Source organism: Pyxicephalus adspersus, chromosome 4 (assembly GCF_032062135.1).
Source record: "Pyxicephalus adspersus chromosome 4, UCB_Pads_2.0, whole genome shotgun sequence".
In the NCBI taxonomy this organism is placed as follows: Eukaryota; Metazoa; Chordata; class Amphibia; order Anura; family Pyxicephalidae; genus Pyxicephalus; species Pyxicephalus adspersus.
The window spans coordinates 73,212,787-73,233,169 of NC_092861.1; the positions used below are offsets into that span (position 1 = coordinate 73,212,787).

General features: G+C 36.8%; 1 protein-coding gene across 2 annotated transcripts in view; it reads right to left on the bottom strand.

The window, feature by feature from the left end:
* RNGTT (RNA guanylyltransferase and 5'-phosphatase) overlaps positions 1-20,383 on the bottom strand; it is a 173,987-nt gene that overhangs the window by 76,826 nt on the left and 76,778 nt on the right. For both annotated transcript variants that reach the window (XM_072408626.1, XM_072408625.1), the window contains exon 11: positions 10,671-10,835. In XM_072408626.1, coding sequence (XP_072264727.1) covers positions 10,671-10,835 — 165 coding nt within the window. The remainder of the gene's footprint in view (positions 1-10,670; positions 10,836-20,383) is intronic.

Sequence of the window (20,383 nt, forward strand, 5' to 3'; positions counted from 1 at the left end):
ACATCTATAACCAGAAAAGGGCACTTTTTGACCCATGATCAGCAGAGATGCTGAAAAACTAAAAACGGTTGCAGCTCGCATTGCAATACTTACCTTTTCTCCAGGGCTGTTCCCTGCAGACTCACTGCTCCATTTGATCAGTGCAGTTCTTCTTCCAATGTAAATGATACCCAGTATTATTGCACCCACTGAAGTTAGAAAAAAGTAATTTGAAATGAGCGATCAGTGATCATGTAGAAGGTTTGTGATACGATTGTTTGCAGACCATGCCAAACAACTCTACCGATAGACAGTCTTTAAAACCATGGTGTCAAGTAGCCTTTGGAGTAAGGCTACTTACACACTTGTAATGCTTCTGGTGTGTGTACAGCGCTCTTTGTGCATCGTCCGAACAACCGCCCTGGCGGATCCATGGACGATGGACGATGTACAACAAACGATCGTAATGGAAAGTGAAGGGGGAGAAAGTGCAGCGGGGTGCCACTCTGTTGTTCTCCCCCTCCCCTCTGCATAGAGCAGATTGGTACTGTATGTACAGGGCTCGTTCATGCATCGTGCAGTCTTAGTCGTTGGAAAGGATCATGAAAAATCCTTTCCAGTGACAAATATTGCAAGCGTGTACCCAGCTTAAATCATCAGGAAACCCTGGAATTAAAGGAGAGGGAATATGCCCATACCCATGATGCAGAAGAGTTGAACAGAAAAACATGGGAATTAAAAGAAGGGTGAAAAAAGTTGTTTTTTTTTTTTTTTGATAAAAAGCCCACTTATACTTTATGATACTTACAGATACATAGACATATACAGATTTCATTTTACACATTTTTTTATGAGTACTTCATGAGGGATCTGTTTTAATAGATCTATTCTTAAGCGATTTACTTAAGTCCCAAAGCTAAAATAAATGATGTAAATATTGACAAAGGATCACTGTAGCAAAGTGAATCTTATATATTAAAGGATAAGAAGCCAGCAGAGTGTTTTCTGTGGAAGGTAATTTACTCTACAATGTTTTTTATATATTGTGAAGTGCAGGATATGGAGTGGGAAGTCTGGGCAGAAACATAGTAATCAATAATAAGGGAGAAGTTAAAGCGTGCATTAGTTTAGCACACAGTAAAAAGCAATCCATCAAATGAACTGATAATATTCATAATGACTGCAGACAGCTAAAAGTCAGAGAAGAAAACAGTAGGACTATGTATTTTATGTTCATGCATTGCCACATAATAGAAATACGAGAATGTACTGCAGATATTTTAAAATACCAGTGCAAGACCTCTTCTAGCCTTCATGCAAACAGATGTAAAAGCTCCTACAATGCACCACCATAGGAATCAGGGGCACGGGTGGTGTGCTTTGCTCTAATTTAGGGTGAATGGAAACAAATCTTCCCAATGAAGAAACCAGAGTCAGAAGTGGGCTTACAATTTAAATTTAATAAAAGTGTCCCCGTAACCAAACAGGCAGCATATATACCCCAAAGTGCTTGCATGCTCATAGGTAGTAACATTTTATTTCCGTGAGAGTAAAAACTAAAAGTGGGATGGTGTGTGGTGGATTATGACCGGTTTGTTGTTATTTGGAGAAAAAAAAGACCTTATGAAAATGGGCCAAAAAATATCCTGGCATGAGCTGAAAAGGGGAAAAAAAGCTTTGACATGTAGATGACCATGATAAAAAAAAAAAAAAATGACTGGATGTAAATGTTCAGTAGTAGAAAAAGAAAAAACAGAAGTCTGAGGAATTTTGGCAGCCACAGAGACATCTCTAAAAGCCTGGATTAAATAACTCATCTCATCTTAGCCACAGGGTTATCTTAAAAGAGTGTTCTATTCAAATTTCCCAGTGAGTATAAAAGAAAGAATGCTTGGCTGCTTATAACTTATTCTCTTTTTAAAACCATGATGCACAAGATATGATACCAGATGATGCTGAACAAAATTTAAAGTCACATAGAGATACTACAATCCAGATAGTTTATAAAGGTGAATAAAGAATGTGTAATTTATATTTTGAAAGAAAATCAGATTCTATAAAGCCCAACAATCTGACATTATAATTACCCACAAAAAATTGCTCAAGGAAGCCTCCTTTTAGAGTTCTCCTTGATAGAGACTTGCTGGATGACATGAAGAATCAAAACATTGACTACCAAAATGGGCACCACAGACATGAGTATCACAATATGTATCACAATACTGCAGAACAAGACATTGTAGGACAATAAGCTTAGGGTGTTTAATGATAAATAGTAAATATATACTAATACTACGTATTAAAATGTGGAGTTTAAAAGCCTAATTTAAAAATATCACTTCCTTGCAATGTGCCAGTACACATTGATGGGTGCTATTACTGAGGAGTGTTATTGGATTGTTAACAGACAATGCAGCCTACAGAGTTAGGACAGTGTTTAAATGCTCATAAACCTTTGCAAACGGCCTCAAACACTAAAAATAAAGCACACAATAAAAGGAATGGGGTGGTATTGGCATTTGTGTGTTGCACTTGTAGAATTCTGGAATATGCTGGGTGTCCTAGTATTCCCTGGGGATGTCAGGAACGAATGAACTCCTGTGTGCATGTGTGGGAGTTTCATCATTTCAGCTTGGCTAATCAAGATGACCAGGTATTCAGAACCTGGGAGACAAATAGATGGGGATGGTGATTGGGACAACAGGTGAATATAAACAAAAATATTCCAAACAGACAGGTAAATTTATTCTGTTAGTGCCCCATCTGCATGTAATATAAAAGGATTCAACTAAGAATAACTACAAGTGTACATAGATCACTGGTTATGCAACAGAAAGATGCACCTGGTCTGAACATAATGCAGTTACTTCAGGAGAGAAAAGGAGTAACCAGGGCCATAAAAATTGGAAAGTGCATACACACTTGAAAACCTTTAAAAAAAGAATGTTTTAAAAAAGAGAGTGCAGAAGGTCAGGACCACTGAAGAAGCACCTGGGGCAAAAAGTTAGTGCAATTAACCATCCGGTGAGATGTCCATAGAAAATGGAAGCACAAGAGATGGGAGTATGGTCCATGAGTTTGCCAGAGCCATCAACAGAGCACATAGGTAAAGTGACTATAAGAAGCATCTAAAAAAAAAATCCCGCTCAGCTGAAGCAGCAGCACAACCTAGAGAAGATTTTCCCTTAGCTGTAGGACCATCCTTCATAAACCACTAGCAATGTGTGCTAAACCTCCAATATACATTGGCACAACTTCACATTGCCAGTCTAATGTTCATTGATGGAAGCATTGCCAGTATGTTGGTACATCATTAATATTGTATTACCCACACACTGCCACAACTGCCCTATCCACAGTTACTTGTCAAACAAAAACCTGTATGAAACAGGACCCCATTGCCATAATTTTAATTTAAAATAATTTAATTTAACACTGGGATATTTTTCTTTACCAGTGCAAGTCTCTGAAGGTTTTCGGTCACAATTTTACCCTCAACATACAATGCTTTATGAATTGAACAAAACAGCTGTAAGATAAGTTTTTAGAGATGACAAAATGTGACAGGTATACAATCAAAGCGTGTGAACAAAGCAGAGCTACTGAGCAGCAGAGATGGACAGCTCAGCACAAGCAGAAATAGGTTAACAAACTAAAATAACATTCTAAGAAAGCAATACTGTATAGGAAGGCAGAAGCAGTAAATCAAAGACTAAAATATAGCAGGGACTATGCTGGTGCTAGCTTATTACAGATGATCACCCAGGCAGGTAAAGAAGTGAGAAGAGGCTTGATAAAGATTTCAGTGACATACACAAATACTTCTGGAACCAAACTTTGCAGCAGTGCTTGCACAAAGGGCTGAGAAATGCTCCCCTAGGATAGAAAACAATAAGCATCTCCAGTAAACATTACTATCCTTTTGGTTTGCCTTAACCTTGATATAATGATGAACATTTCAGATAAAAGCTTTAAATGCTGGAAATGACAATTATTAAGAAAACATCTGTCATTTCACACTCTGGTGCATGGGTACACCAGCTGACTGCAAAGATTTTGATGAAACACCTGTGCAGTCAATAGAGAACCAGGTGCAGTATACACAGATTTTTCACAAACTAAAATGGCAGCAAAAGAAGAAAAAAAAATAAAAGTACGCTTCTAATCCCTGGATAGCTTTGGCAGTTGAAGAAACTTGGCTGTCGGAATACGAAAACATCATCAGTACATTACATTTGCAAAATATTCATTAAAATCTATTTTAATTGGCTGCATACAACAGTAGAGCTTTTAGGGGAGCAATGCAAAAAACAGCACTGCCTTATCTTTAATATATATATTATATATATATATATAAAAATAGATAGTATCATATAAGAATATGATACTTAAAGCCTACCTAAACGCTGAATTTTCACTTAACATAAAAGGGTAGACAACAAGTAAAAATTCTGTGGTTTGTTTATTTTTTTTTTTTTTAAAGTGCAACACCCTAATGAAAAAAAAAAAAAGATGCAGCACCTCCCCCTAATTCTCGATCGCCTAGGCAAAGCCTCCCAGGATACCTACATCACACATCCCGGGCAGCTCTTGGGTGCTCTTTCTGCACATGCCCGAGGAGCCTTTTCATGACGAGGGTAAAAAAAATTCCCAATCTACGTCACACGATCTCACGCCTGGGTAGGAAGAAGAACCCTGAAGAAGAGCGCCCAGAGCGCCAGCCCGAAGACGGATTCTGGGATGACGCAGGACCGGATGGAAGAGACCTCCAGATGGATCAGACTGCCCTGCCAGATTAAAGGTAAGTGTATTTTTTGTGTTTTGGGGGATTTTGAGTTTAGTTTCTCTTTAAAATATATAAGATAACATAACCAGACTAATTGACATGTACAATATTGTCACTGCACGTTGGCATGTTATCAAGCAAGTTATTGTGACGTTGTTGCATATAACTTCTAAAACGTACGTACTCTACACTTTTCATGGCATTTTTATTGTTGTGATAAGTTAATACACATTTTGCCACACACAGTGGTGAGGGTGTTTTTCCTATTTCAGTAAATGAGAGATAAAGAATTGTCTGCATACTATAATATGCAATATGCCTGCAGAACATGAGCCAAAGAAAATTAGTGTGAGTGTGCTTTCCTCCCATCTCATGTAGGACTATAGGATGCTGTGGGAACTGTATAGGAAGATGGATCTCAGTCTTTCCTGCAACAAAAAACTCTTTATTTCTGATGGATCATTGGTCAAAGAGACTGGCAGAGACTTTGGTCTCCTCCATCTGGATGCCAAGGAAAACTCATAGTAGTTAAGTCGAGAAAGCGCACCCACAGGGCTAAAGTAATTAAAAAAAAAGTAACAAAGAACACTGCAAAGTGGAAGTTTGATTTTACACTGACTAGAGTGTAGCTTTAAAGTGCATTCTGCTAGAACAGCCCAATAAATTTAAATTTATTGCCTAATGCAACCACAATGTAAATTTTAATGTAACATAGGACACAATAGTGCATTAGAGAACCATTAACAATGAACTACACCACAATGCACATTTTCCTAAACCCTTCCTTATACCTGTCAGTTAATACACTTCTGCAATGATCTGCAAAAGATTCAGCATTGTAGTTAAGAAAGAAATTCACCCAAAACGTGCACAATTAGGAAATGTTCAGAGGCATGTTTTATATTGTCATCGTGGCAGCATAGGGAGAAATTTACAAATAAACTTGTTATTTCATATATTTATAATATACTAGCTGATTATAGCAATCTTATATTATACAGGAAAAGGAATCAAATAAAGCTATAGTGATTTTCTTGTCTACCTTGTTGTTTCATTTCTTTGCGCCTTTGATTACACTCGGCCAATTGCCTTACGTTTTCTCGAAGGCATTACTACAGGCCAGAAATTTGTAAAAGAGTCCAAAAAAAGCTATGGAAAAATATACGCATAGGCACACTGTCACTGAGCAATACATACAAACATGCAAATATACCTCTGACATATACCACAGCGCTGTACAAAGATCAGCAGTGCAGTCACATGAGTCTGAGTGATATGTCTAGCAAGTTTGGTTGAAATGTCTCCATGTGTTTCTTGGTGATCACCAAATATAGCTCTGACATACAGCACAGCACTGCACAAAGATCAGCGGGGCACTCCCATAAGTCTGAGTCATATGTCTAGCAAGTTTTGTTGAAACGTGTCGATGCATTTCCTAGTAATGACATACACACATCCAAATATAGCTCTGACATATAGCACAGCGCTGTACAAAGATGACTGGTGCACTCACATAAGTCTCATTTATATGTATGGCAAGTTAGGTTGAAATGTCTCCATGCATTTTCCAGTAATGATGGAACATACATACATACAACTTTATACATATAAATAAACTTGGTATTTCAGTAATTAGGTCTCACTGCTCCTGCTTTCCTGTTAGATAAAAAAAATGAAATCTACAAACTTTATTTTTCCAAATTAGCTAATTCCATGCTAATACTTCACAAAATATGTGATAATAGACTTTTACATGTCACATGTAATTATTCTGAACACATCCCTCCACTCTGCAATTAAACATTCCCAAATTTAATATTATTTTTGAACAAAAATATATTGTAATCTACCACTCCATAGATGCGGTGGGTTCTGCTCCAGTTTTCTCTTAGACTTACTTTGTTATTTTTGCCTGGTAAAAGTAAACTCTAATCCCTTCTATCTCTCTTCTTGAGGGAGGAAGAGGCTGGGAAAAGAGAATATATATGTCTTTTATCCTAGAACAGCTGTTTTAAGGCCTGAGAAACTCCATCAGCTCTGCTTCCTTCAGTAAAATGCTGTCCAGTTTGCCTGTCCATTAAGCTGCAGCCTGGTCCGACAAAATCACTGTGAAGAATATGTTTTTCAGGCTGAGTAGAAATAATCTTGAAAGAAAATTTACTGATCAGCAATATTTTGTTCTATAGGAAGTGGGGGATGAATTTAGAGAACTTCTTTTAGGCACACATTAACAAACACCAGATAAAAGGTTCAATAATATAAGGTGAGAGGCAAGACTCATCTGCTACAAAGCAAGGAAAAGCAAATTAAAGAGATGGGACAATGACATGTTTGGGACAATGACTCTACCTATTCAATCTCTTGCAACAGCTTTACTGTGAACCTTTTTTACACTAGAACACTAGAAAACTTTAGGACAAGTAGTCTGGTTTGTATACCTTCCCACAATATTTTTGTTAATGTTCCCCTATGTGGCATTTTAGCTTCACCTTGCTAGTGTCATGCTACCACAGCTACCATAGCAAATTCCACCTTTGTGATACATGGGAAAAATCACATCACTTTTCACAATCACATTCACTGCCTTTAATTTCATGTACTGGGCATATCGTGGTGCATGTCATCAGGCACGGGCCAGAAGGCTGGAAGACAATAAGCAAGGCAACAGCTATGCTGCTCATACATCCAATGTCAGAACAAATAGAGGAAAATCCATCATTTCCAATAGACCATTTTAATATGTAGAGGTGGGCTAAGATGGCCATGGAAGTATCAAAACTAGTGGATCAAGAGTAACAGATAATTTTGAAATTCCAGGTGCACTCTAATGTGTCTCAATAGTTATAAAGCGCTTCAAACAAAAATGTCCAAAGCTGTTGCACTGTGTTTTAAACAAAGAGCCCAATTATTGTATTGACAGTTTTAAAATGCAAAATCTCCTGCTCTATAAATGGTATAGAAATAGAAACAATGTCAAAATCAAGTGCAAGACAAAGGTTACTGTCAAAATGGTGCATATGTTCCTAACCTGTTGCCAGTTTTTCAATTTACAGTGATGGAACAGTAACACAATTTAAACAAATGCTGCCATCTTTCTTGATATTGACTGCTCCTAGGGAGGTTGACATATGTCTGCAAGCCAACTGTTTCTGACTAAAGTGGCAATGACAGGGCAACAAAAAAGACAATTCGTACTAATTTTGCAGCATGGATCTGTGACAGCAAGCAGCACAGAGCTGGTAAGTTGTCAAAAAGAGAATAACAATGATTTTGGACGATACCCAAGAATTCAGAGACTGTATTCTTTTTTTTAAATATACACAATTTAAGTTCCCAAACTTTTTTTTTATTGCAATCTTCACCAAAGCTACTGATCTGTGAAATTAGAAATATTAAAAACGGGTTTGTCTGACAAGAGCAGACTGCTAATAATATCAACTTGCATGTAAGATGTGTTCTAACCACAGTTTTCTGGATGAAAGGACTTGTTGTTTAAAAGAACACATGTCTAAATTAATATGTCATAGGATGGAACGCAGGGAAATTTGACTTATCTGAAATTAGCAATTTATATGGATCATTTTAGCTTCCATAAAATCCATGCCTGCTATCTTCATTTTGTGCATACTGATGCCCACATTGCTTTACTTCTGAGCAACACAAACACAAAGATCTATATTTACGCTTTGTGGTGTTTTTAATTAAACCTTAGATAATGCCAAAACTGAACAAGGTAATTTCTCAAAGTAAGCATGTTAATTAGTGTAAATGATAAGTAATACCTCTGGAACTGAACGTTTCAGATTAAAAACCTCATTTTATAGCTGTGGTTGTCTGCAGCTTCTCAAATATTCAAACTTAATACCTCTCCTACCTTTTAGCTTATAATTAGAGGTCTTAGGCTTAAGTCTTACAATTGCTTACCACCACCTACTTCCTGTGACTACAAGTCTACTTCTTCATGTAGATACATTGTTGCTAAACTAATAAAGGAATGTTGGGAAATGCTTTTTCTACTTCGGGTGGCACATGGTCACACCTTCTATATATACACAGACATATATATATATATATACACATATACATACACACATACATACATACACACACATACACAACACACATACATACATACATATATGTACATATGAGAAGTTCCTGGCTTTGCCCCCTTGCAGATGATATAGAAAAATGAGTGTGGGGGCATATGACAGCCTTATATCTTAGTATGTAACTGTGCAAATATCAGGTCTTTGCGATTAAACCTGTTTTATCTTTAAGTGAGAAGCTGTGATGAAGTGACAGGCCGTCATGAAGTTTTTGTTTCTCCAGGGAAAGTCAGCAAAGGACATTCACTCAGAGATGTCACAAACACTGGGAGAGAAGTGTCCTTCCTACAGCACTGTCAAAACCTGGGTATCTGGTTTCAAGACTCGTCATTTCACCTTTGAAGATGAGCCCCGCAGTGGGTGCCCCCCAACCTCAACAGACCCGGCAACCTGCGATGCTGTCCAAAAGCTGAATATTGAGGACCGGTGAATATCCACAAAAAAAAGATAGCCCAGATACTTGACATCTCACGGGAGCATGTTGGGTTTGTTATCACCACTATCCTAGACATGCGCAAGCTTTCAGCAAGTGGGTGCCGTAATGTTTGAACAGTGATCAGAATAAGGAACAAGTTGAAGCATCCAAAGTTCTTTTAGCCCATTTTGAAGCTGCACGGGACTTTTTGGCTAGGTCATTGACTGAGGATGAAACATCTATGATCCCTAAACCAAGGAAAAGTCAAAGGAATGGGGCCACAGCGGGTCCCAGCGGCAGAAGAAGTTCCAAAACAAGTCGGGGGGTCCGTTTTCGGGGACAAAGCTGGTATTCTGTTGGTGGCTTACCTACCTCAGGGCTCTAGTATCACCGGACAATATTATGCTAACCTCCTGGACCAGCTGAAGGAGGCAATTAAAACGAAACGCCATGGAAAGTTGACCAAAGGGATCCTTTTTTTTGCAGGACAATACATCTGTGCACATGTTCAACGTTGTGGCTGCCAAATTGAACACCCTGGGTTTCCAATTGGTCCACCATCCCCCCTATTCACCTGATCTGGCACCTTCAAACTATTATCTGTTCTCGAGTTTGAAGAAACACCTGAAGGGGCAAAGTTTAAGGACATTTCTGACGTCAAAAATGCGGCCCAACCAAAGGGCTTTTATTTGAACAGTCTAGAAAAGCTGCAACTACGCTGTACCAAGCGCATCAGTCCCAGGGGGGAATATGTTGAATAAATGTGTTATTTCATAACTCTGGCTCTCTTCTTTCTGGGCAAAGCCAGGAACTTCTTAGCACCCCCATATATATATATATATATATATATATATTCAGCGGTTTAGATTTAAATTGACACCAATATAGCTAAAGTTTAAAGATTTATGGAATCGGGCTACCACAGTTCTATTTCACTAGAATAAGCATTCAATTTCACTAAACTGTTTTTGTTTAGTTTAACTTAACAAAGGTCACTTGATGACTCCCAATACATTGTATATTAGCAAGTATTAATTCAGCAGATAAATGGAAAAGAAGAGTGTTCCTCTGGATACACACATTGGACTTCAAGATACCGTGAAAAATGATACCAGAAGCAAATAGTTATTCCGTGTTCTCTGGCTGTTTTTATCAATTATCAAACTGGCAGCATTGCTATGAGCAAACATAAGAAAGAATTCAAAACAAACACACATAAGGAAAATATAAAGACCAGTGACAGGGAAATTACAGTACATCTAATGACAGATGATATGTTGCTCTTTGTATGGACATCCCTGTTAAACCATGGGTGCAATGCAAGGAACGTCAGAATCCAATGGTGTACAGAAATTTTATGTCATGCAGATTACAAGAATACCTTTCTTGCAGCATGGATGTCAAAGAATGGCTTGTTCCTCACGCTAAACGGTTCTTGTGTTTTGTCTATGAATCCCAACTTCATTTTTTCATGCCTGGGAAGAATGATCTCCTTTTCAATGCATGATAATCTGATGTTAAAGTCACAATCACCAACTGGTTGACCCTGAAAATATAAAAAAATACATAAATGCAGGGAAAAAAAATATATTCTAGTTCAAATGATGTAGCAGGGCCTAAGTGCTAGGAAAATAATGCAGAAAAAAGACTGAGATTTAAACTTTTTTTGTGTGAATGATTTTTCTATTAACAGTAACAATCTTTCCTTCCAAAAGGATCACTCACTCTCAACATATACATGATGGTACTAGAGTATATAGAAATAGTTTCCATTGACATATAATGCTATGTTTTGCACATATTAAGAAACAACTGCTCAACCAAAACAAATTAAACATTAAAACTCTGCACAGAAAATCTTCCTGAAAATTCACTTAGATGAATGAGGTAGTTTGTCAAAACACTATTTAATGGACAACTTTATTTATAGTAAAGCTGCCTTTTACTTAATCTTAACATAGGCATAACATAAGCACCATGACTGACAGAACTGGGCAAAATAACAGTTCACAAACTATTCTATGCCCCTATGTTATAACGTTGCGCCTCCTATTCACAGTCTACGTGGTCTTGTACAAGAGATTACAAGAGGCTGAAAAAAACAGAAGTAAATAATATTGTTATTATTATTAGCCAGTTTTTATATAGCGCCGATATATTACACAGCGCTTTACAAAGTACATTGTCATATCACTGGTTCCCCAAAAGGGCCCACAATCTAATGTCCATAACAAAGTCATTAACACAGCCTACAGCTAATTTTTGGAGGAGACCAATTAACTAACTATGTCCGAACAGGGTTCTAGTAGATATCATGAATATACAAAATGTTTGAAACACACAATCATGTAAAAAAAAAAGAAAAAACTATTTTTATTAAAATTAAATAAAAGCCACAAAAATCAGCTTAAACAAGAATACATAAATAAATGAAAAATACTGAAAATGCGATAATTTGGTAAAACACCTGCCTAACACCTGTCCAACAGTCCAACGTCACATACTTACAGACAAAACCACATAAATATATTTTGTATTATTTTGTATTGGATTGGATACAGAACTTTGTATTGAATCCAATACAAAATATTTGAATTTCCCGCTACGACCCCCATCGACGGGCGCACGCACGGACATCATCAGGAATCGCCGAAGGGCGCGTACGCGAATGCCGAGTATTCTAATTCTTTCCAAACTTCCATGCAAAAAGTGTTAATTTTTTTGCATGGAAATTTATTTTAGATTGTAGGCTATAATTCACCGAATTACTCAATAATTACTTATAATTCACCGAATTACCGCATAACTCACCGAAATATAACCAAAATTTTATAAATTTAATAATAAATTTTTTTATAAAAGATAAAAAAAAATCTTTAAAAAAAAAAAATAGTGTATAATGTGATGTAATTGTATAGTAGCTTATATAATATATTTATAATACAATTATATAAATATTATATAAGGATTTCTTTGTATTGGACTCAATACAACTTTTTTGTATTGAGTTCAATGCAAAGGATTTTGAATTTACCGCCTCCCGCCCGCACCGAAGCATGCAGCGACGTCACCGGGAAACCCCGGAGATCGTCACTGCACTCGCCGGATGAAGAAAGAAGACAGAAGATGTGTCCGGAGGAGCTGCGGGGAGAAGGTGAGTATTTTTTTTTAGCGATCGACGCTGGAACAGAACGGATAATCGCAGCGGGGACCAGGTAAGTGATGGGATTTAAACAGTAGGAAAAGTTCGAGTTTATCGATTTTTGCAAAATCGATAAACCCGAACCAAGGTCGGGTTTAACGGTCGGGTGGTTAAAGATGCATCTGTTTGAATAGATGCTTGTCAACATTTTTTGGCTACTTCATTAAATTATGTAGCTACATCAGCTCCAGACTATTTTTCTTTAGTGGAAGAGGAGGCAAAATGGCTCTTTTGATAGTAAAGGTTGCTGACCCCTGCACTAGGCCAATTGCCTTACGTTTTCTCGAAGGCATTATTACAGGCCAGAAATTTGTAAGCGAGTCCAAAAAAAATTTATGTAAAAATAAAAGCAAAAAGCACACTGTCACTGAGCAATACATACACACATACAAAAATACCTCTGACATATACCACAGCGCTGTACAAAGATCAGCGGTGCACTCACATGAGTCTGAGTCATATGTCTAGCAATTTTGGTTTAAATGTCTTGATGCATTTCCGAGTGATGGCATACACACAAACATCCAAATATAGCTCTGACATATAGCACAGCGCTGTACAAAGATCAGCAGTGCACTCACATGAGTCTGAGTCATATGTCTAGCAAGTTTGATTGAAATGTCTCACACATACATACATCCAAATATAGCTGACATATAGCACTGTACAAAGATGACTGGTGCACTCACATGAGTCTCAGTCATATGTATGGCAAGTTTGGTTGAAATGCCTCCGTGCGTTTTCGAGTGATGGTGGAACATACACACATAGATCCAATTTTATATATATATTGATTTATATAGCTCTGACATAAACCATAGTGCTGTACAATGAAACACTGAGCTAGACCCATCAGTCCCTGTACAGAGGAGCTGACACTCTAATGTCCCCCCAGTCACACACTATTAGAATCCATTTATATACCTCTGACATATACCACAGCGCTGAACAAAGATCAGCGGTGTCCTATGACTAGCAAGTTTGGTTTAAGTGTCTATGCGTTTCAAAGTGATGGTGAAACAGAACAAGTTTGGTTGAAATGTCTCCATGCATTTCCTAGTGATCACTAAATATAGCTCTGACATTTAGCACAGTGCTGCACAAAGAACAGCGGTGCACTCACATGAGTCTGAGTCATATGTCTAGCAAGTTTGGTTGAAATGTCCCCATGCGTATCCCAGTGATGGTGGAACATAGCAAGTTTAGTTTAAAGGTCTCCATGCGTTCCCTAGTGATGACATACAGAGATACATCCAAATATAGCACTGACATATAGCACTGCACCGTACAAAGATGACAGGTGCAATCACATGAGTCTCAGTCATATGTATGGCAAGTTTGGTTGAAATGTCTCCATGCGTTTTCGAGTGATGGTGGAACATACACACAAAATTTATATATATATTTTTATATTTATATAATATATATATATATATTTTTTTTTTTTTTTTTAATTACACACACACACACGCTAGTTTAATGATGTAGCCACCTACACATTTACAGAATATATTTTTAGCAAATAATGTTTACAAGCATCTATTCAAACAGATGCAAAATACATTGGGACTTGTGATATAGGAACTATCAAGTCTTCTAAATCACAAAAACGATATTATCTACAAAACATGCAAGCGTACACAAGAAAATACTGTGAAGAGACGTGTCACCAACATAGACATCCAGATGATTAATGTTCAACCATACCAAACAAAAGACACAGAAAACATTTACTGAAGTGTGTCAAACAAACGTCGCCATCAGACATGATTTAAATCTCGGACAAGAAAAATGAATGACTTGCTCGATGAGGACTGTGCATACTCTAGAAGCACAGAAAAAAATGGAGTGACAGGGGAAAGGACATTTAAAGAGCACTTGTACCCATTTTCCTGCTATAAAAAATATAGAATTTTTACTGCTAGTGAAGTCTCCTCCACTAGTGTAGGGCTAATGAGAATATAGTAGTTTGAAGTCAGTCTGTTGAAAATACACTGGTAAAAAAAAAAAAAAAAAAAAAAAAAAAAAGATACAATATTTGCATTTCAAATGCTGACTGAAAACTTTAAAAGAATACTACACAATACCTAAAGGCATGCAGGAGTAAGATTAAAATAAATTGCTAAACCCAAACAAGATTCATGAACTACTCCTTAGCTGTGGTTCTCTTTCTTATGATGGTAATATAAAAAAGTTACGTTACTAACGTATCGGCACAAGGAAAACAACTATTTTAAAAAAATAAAAAAATAAAAAAAAAAGTAATTCTCTAATTAAGGTCCCTATGCAACAATACGGACGTCATTGTAGGAGTTCTTGCAGACAAGCAAACAAGACTGCAGACAAGAAAGGCAGGAAAAGGTTAAGTGCTAGGTCACAAGTATTCCTTATAGTCTTGTTGCAGCTGATCTTTTCACTATACATAGAGAACCATGCCTTAGTCTGAATCAGGATTCTGTAAATAAGGCAGCCATCTTGGTGGAAGAACTAATGTTTTGATAATTGTTGATATGATTATCAGAATTAAGCAGCAGTAGGAGACGTTCTTAAACCACAGATGTACAAAGAGGATAAAGAAGAAGCAGGAAATCTTAGAACTGTAGGTCCACAGCTTTCTCCTAAGCAAGGAGTATGCAAAACAGTTGAGACATTACCAAATTTTACTCCAAATCTAATGAGGCCGAGCAGTCAGAGGTAGGTTCTTGCTTTGATCTGATTGCAGAAATGCAGCTACTAGACTGTTAGCCCAGGTAAGAAAAAAAACAAATACAGTTCTTATTGTACTGCTTAGGCTGGGTACAATGGTTGGGTACAATGGGCACGTGCAATGGTTCTCGTCCGATAATCAGCTCAGGGCTGATATTGGACGAGAATCTTGTGTGTGTACAGCGCTCGTCAATGAACGTTTGTAATGGACGTGAAGCGGGATGGAGGGCAGCTCCGTCGTTCTCCCCCTCCCCTCTCCATAGAGCAGAACGGTGCCATATGTACAGCACTCAATTTTGCATCGTGCAGTTCTTTATCGTTGGAAAGGATCGTAAAAGAACCTTTCCAACAACAATTTGTAGATGTGTGTATATAACCTTAGGCACAATACCATAACATAGTACAGGGTTGTTCAGCTTCATTCCTAAAGAGTGACAATCAGGCCAGAATTGACAGAATTTTAAGCAGCCAACTTCTAACTCTTTGTAAACCACACCTTATTTTATTTACTACTGGCTGTTAGCAAAACACTAAAACTGTGTGAGGTTCCTGGCCCATTAAACAGCAGCTGGACAGACCCAACATAGCTAATGCTTTCAGATCCACTTTATTTATACATCATATACATACAGTATCAGCAATGATGCATTACAGAGTTAAGGTATCTATAGACCGGAAAAAGAGAAAATAGTATGCAAGTCAACCCAGAGGTATCAGCAGAAAGATTAGCCTTGGGTAGACCAATGACAATGCGTCAAGAATTAGGTAAAACTAGAACTCTCTACAGCTATATAAAAAAAATGTTCCATGAACGTACCAACGAAATGACGCACGTGAAACTATTTTGTGATATATTTGCCCAAAGGTAAGGTAAAATGGTTTAATTTTTTGTTGCATAAGGAGGACATCTGTTATAAGTAATCCCTGATTAACTAACTTGCACATGATATCATTAGAAGGAAAAGTATTCAGGCTATGTACATCTTGAATGCAGTTTCCTCTGCTGTTCAGAATAAAAAAAAAATTGATAAAAAAAAAAAAAAACGCTGCTAAAATTTAAACTGCACTTCAAACAAAACTGCTGAAAATAGAAAGACATAGAAAGATAAGAGATGAAGCACCATGAGCAGATTTTAATAAAAGCAGCTACTAAAGGGACAACACTGCAGATTCAACAGAATGTATTTTCTTGGATATTTGCAGCAAGCACTGGGAATTAAACGATTGGAATAAAGTACTCTCTCTGTAACACATGCTTTATTATATGTTATCTGTTGTATTATTGGTAACACAGACATTGCTTCCCTTAATGCCACTCAGAGGCTTTCATTTAAGAGGGCCAATGGCATACACTGGAGTAATTTGTCATGGTTTTCACTTCCCAGCATGTCCTAGCAGGTTATACCTTTGGCCACAAGTAACACAGAAACTATCTAATGTGCAATTGCAATATAGGCAAGTAGCTTCTAATGTAAAAATTGTAGGGTTTATTTAGATGGGTGCTGCTGTCAAATGCTGTCCAATGCTAAATCCAACGTGCTTTGCCAGCAATGGAAATGCATTTCAACAGATTGTGTTATGTCTTAAGAAATCTCAAGGCAAAGCAGGGTAAATACAGCCTCAGAACTTTCTTATACCCTGTAACCCATTAAGGAAATATTCTTGTACGCATCTGTATTTGTTAGGTGCATTTCGAATATAGTAACAATGCCTCTTATACAAGATGAGATTGAGTGCTGAATGCTAAAAAGTATAACACAAGTACACAACGGTAAATGTTCCACTGGTACGGACACAATATACCAGTAAATGAATGGGATAAAGAAGCAAAAACATTACATGTGAAGATCAGGTAAGCAGAATGTAAAGCATCGCTCAATAAAAGGACTTTGTTCACTCTTTCTGAGACAGCAGTTGGGATGACAAAAAAAGTAATTTGCCAGTTTAATAAAATAGAAACCTTTGATGTAAATATAGGTCTTTTTTTCTTTTTACTACTACATTCTGTAAGTTAACAAGGAAACAAATCCTGCCCCTACTGCACACTGGGTTCTTGAACGATCATATACTATAGCACCCTTTACAAGATATGCGTGACCAACTGGAAAGCTTAATTTACTGACCCAGAAAAGAACATGTGTCACTACTGTCTTATAGCAACTTTAATGATACTGAACAAGCACAGGCTGAATTATTATTAGCACAGCTAACGTTATTACTGACGATTCAGAGCGCACAGCTGACATCTGCATTTCCAAATGGAAATGTCATCATAATTTTCACTTAATAGCCAGGGGAATAAGCATTTCTGTTGCAAATACTTAGGGCCCACACATAACATAAGCTTTTGTATAAGAACGTATTCCACAAAATGGTACAGCCTGTTCTACTTCAGACAAAATTAGAGCATGATTTGCCCAGATTAATGTTTTCTTTTTATTGCCAATCTAAGACAGGACTTTTTACTTCACAACTCTTCCTAGAAGGCCAGTTTTGGTGTTTTCCTATTAAACAAAGTTCACAATTGATTACCTGTGAGTCATCCGTTTCTCTAGCTAAAGTCAAAGATTAGAAAAAAAAAAAAAAAAGCCCAACACATTTAAAGATGTTTATCCTCTTGCAGACTTGTGCACTCGGCCCTTCCACTCCTCCTTCTTTATTTCAGTTAAACATTTCTCAAACAGAATAGCCTTCCTTTCTCAATTCAAGAATATATAGACCAACAGGTTTCAGGAGAACATTATTTGTTGCTGGCCATTTAGAGTCAGTAGTTGAATTTACTAGTCTAAAGAAGGCTAGTATTGTTACCTATGTAATCAGTGTAACAAATTTGAGGTGTACGAAGATAATTACAAAAGTTTTCTAATGATCAATTAACCTTTTACACCAACAGGCATGCATTAGTGAACACAATATTCCACTGGAACTCAAGACTGTTACTAATAATAGGATTCTCTGCATTTACACAAATAAGCAATTTATTACCAGGTATTCCAGCCAACATAGTCATTTACAACATTAACAATGGCTGGACAGTGTTTTTTATCAATTTGATGTTATTTTGATTGACAAAACACTTGTTCTCTTTCAAATTAAGATATTGGTAAACCTAAACTACGGTATACACATATGTACAGAAAATTATATAAAATTTCACCTTCCTTATAACTATATTATATTTTCCTGGTCTTCTTGCTGGGGAAAAAAATGTTAAACTCAATCGAGTAATTTTTTTTTTGTATTTTATCTCTATGGCTTTGGTCAAGATTATTGCATCTTGGAAAGACTCTAAATTGTAAGCCTTAATTATAGATTGGAAAGTCTGACAATTTGAGTTCAATGCCTCAAATTTTCATAACAACCTGTTCTATTTCCCAACAGAAATTGTAAAAGGTAATGTATGTAATTGTAATACCTCCCTTTAATTACTTGCTTTATCTCAGATGATTGCTTTCAGCACAGATAGCCATCTCCTGAACGTAAATTATTAGTGGTCTTCCATCATTGCAGAATGTGGCCACCCAGGCCACATCATTGTTTTCCTTAAGCTGCCTGGGTTTGCTCCAGGTCCTATACAATCCTACTGTAATGACATTGAGGAATCTATTTTTATTTAAAACATTTTTTTTTATAAATATTTTAGAAGTTTACTTTTTATTTTTTACAGATTCTAAGCCGCCTGCTGTCAGTCCCACGTGCATTGGTGCAGAGAGGAAAATAAAACAACTTAAAGTGGAAAGAAATGAAAAATGTCTAATGTGTAGAATGTGTTTTCTGAACACCGCTGGCACTTCCAAAGGTTGGATGAACTACACATGTAGTTATCACTGAATGTTAAATACTGATCTCTCAAATAGGATATGAGTACATCTACAAATCATCAGTGTGTGTGCAGGTGGGAATGTTAAGCCAATGCCTTTCATTAAAGGAAGAAAATGAGAAACACTAATGACCCATTTACATGTGTCCACTGCAAAAAGGAAGCCCATTGATTTCAATAAATTAATGCACCAAAGCACACAATGTAGCATGAAATTTTTTGGCAACACAAAACAGTATATTAGTGTTGTGGTGTGCTTAACCACAGGTGCATTGGGAAGGTGTCCTGGAGTACCTACCATTCAGTTTAAATGGCAAACAAGCACACCAATAAACATGTATTCCCACAATGCTTTTAAAAAAAAAAGTATGCTTTTAAAACCAAACCAGATAAAGAAGCCATACATTTAAAATATTTAATATTTTAAATGTATGTATATAAAATATTTAATACTTATAAATATATTTGGGGGGGATGAAAGCGAGACACTACAGAATAAAAGTTCTCAGCAATCTGCAGAGATGTAAAACAGCTATGTAGGCTTAATTTCAAAAACAGCTGCATGGATATCTTCAAAATATTTGCTATTTTCTGAATATTTGTATCGATTATAAGCACCACAAAGCCTGCATTTCATCGCTAATGTCTAAAAAGCTTGGGTTTTCATTTTATATAGTTAATGTTGCACTCCCTTTTAGCAGAGAGAATACAGCCGTCTGGAACCTAAACTTGGCCATCATTAGATTCAACAGCGTCCCAGCTTAAAAGGGTTTGAAGAGAGGCCCTGCTAAATTGATTATGCCAGGTAAATGGAAGTTTCAACTTAAATACCATGAACATCAAATATTAAGCGTTTCATCAAATGGGAGATTTTCAAGTGAGCCATTTTTAACAAATGAAGTTGAAACCACAATTTCTCATTAGAGATCTCCCTTCACTATAGCCATGTGATTTGCATCGTTAGAGACAGTCTGAGAACTGGCAGGACAAAGCAGATCATGTTTGGAAGATTGCTTAATGAGGCTTAAGAATGTGCTAAGTCTTGATGACATGATACATATAAAATTGTTGGAGCACACTGCACTGCAGATAAGGGGAAAACTCAAATAACATTCAATACAACCCTGACTCAGCAGCCACTATATTATGAGGTTACATAAGGTGTTTTTTTTTTTTGTTTGTTTTTTTTTGTTTTTTTAAACTAAAGTCTCCTGAAAAATAGAATCCCCTTTTAATGACAGGAAAGACTGTCATTGGCCACAGCGCTGTGTTCATTCCTGTATGGTAGGGGTGTAGCCATACCTCGACAATGTTTTTCATGAACAAATAATTTCATCTGACTTCCTTGGAGTCATTGTTGACAAAC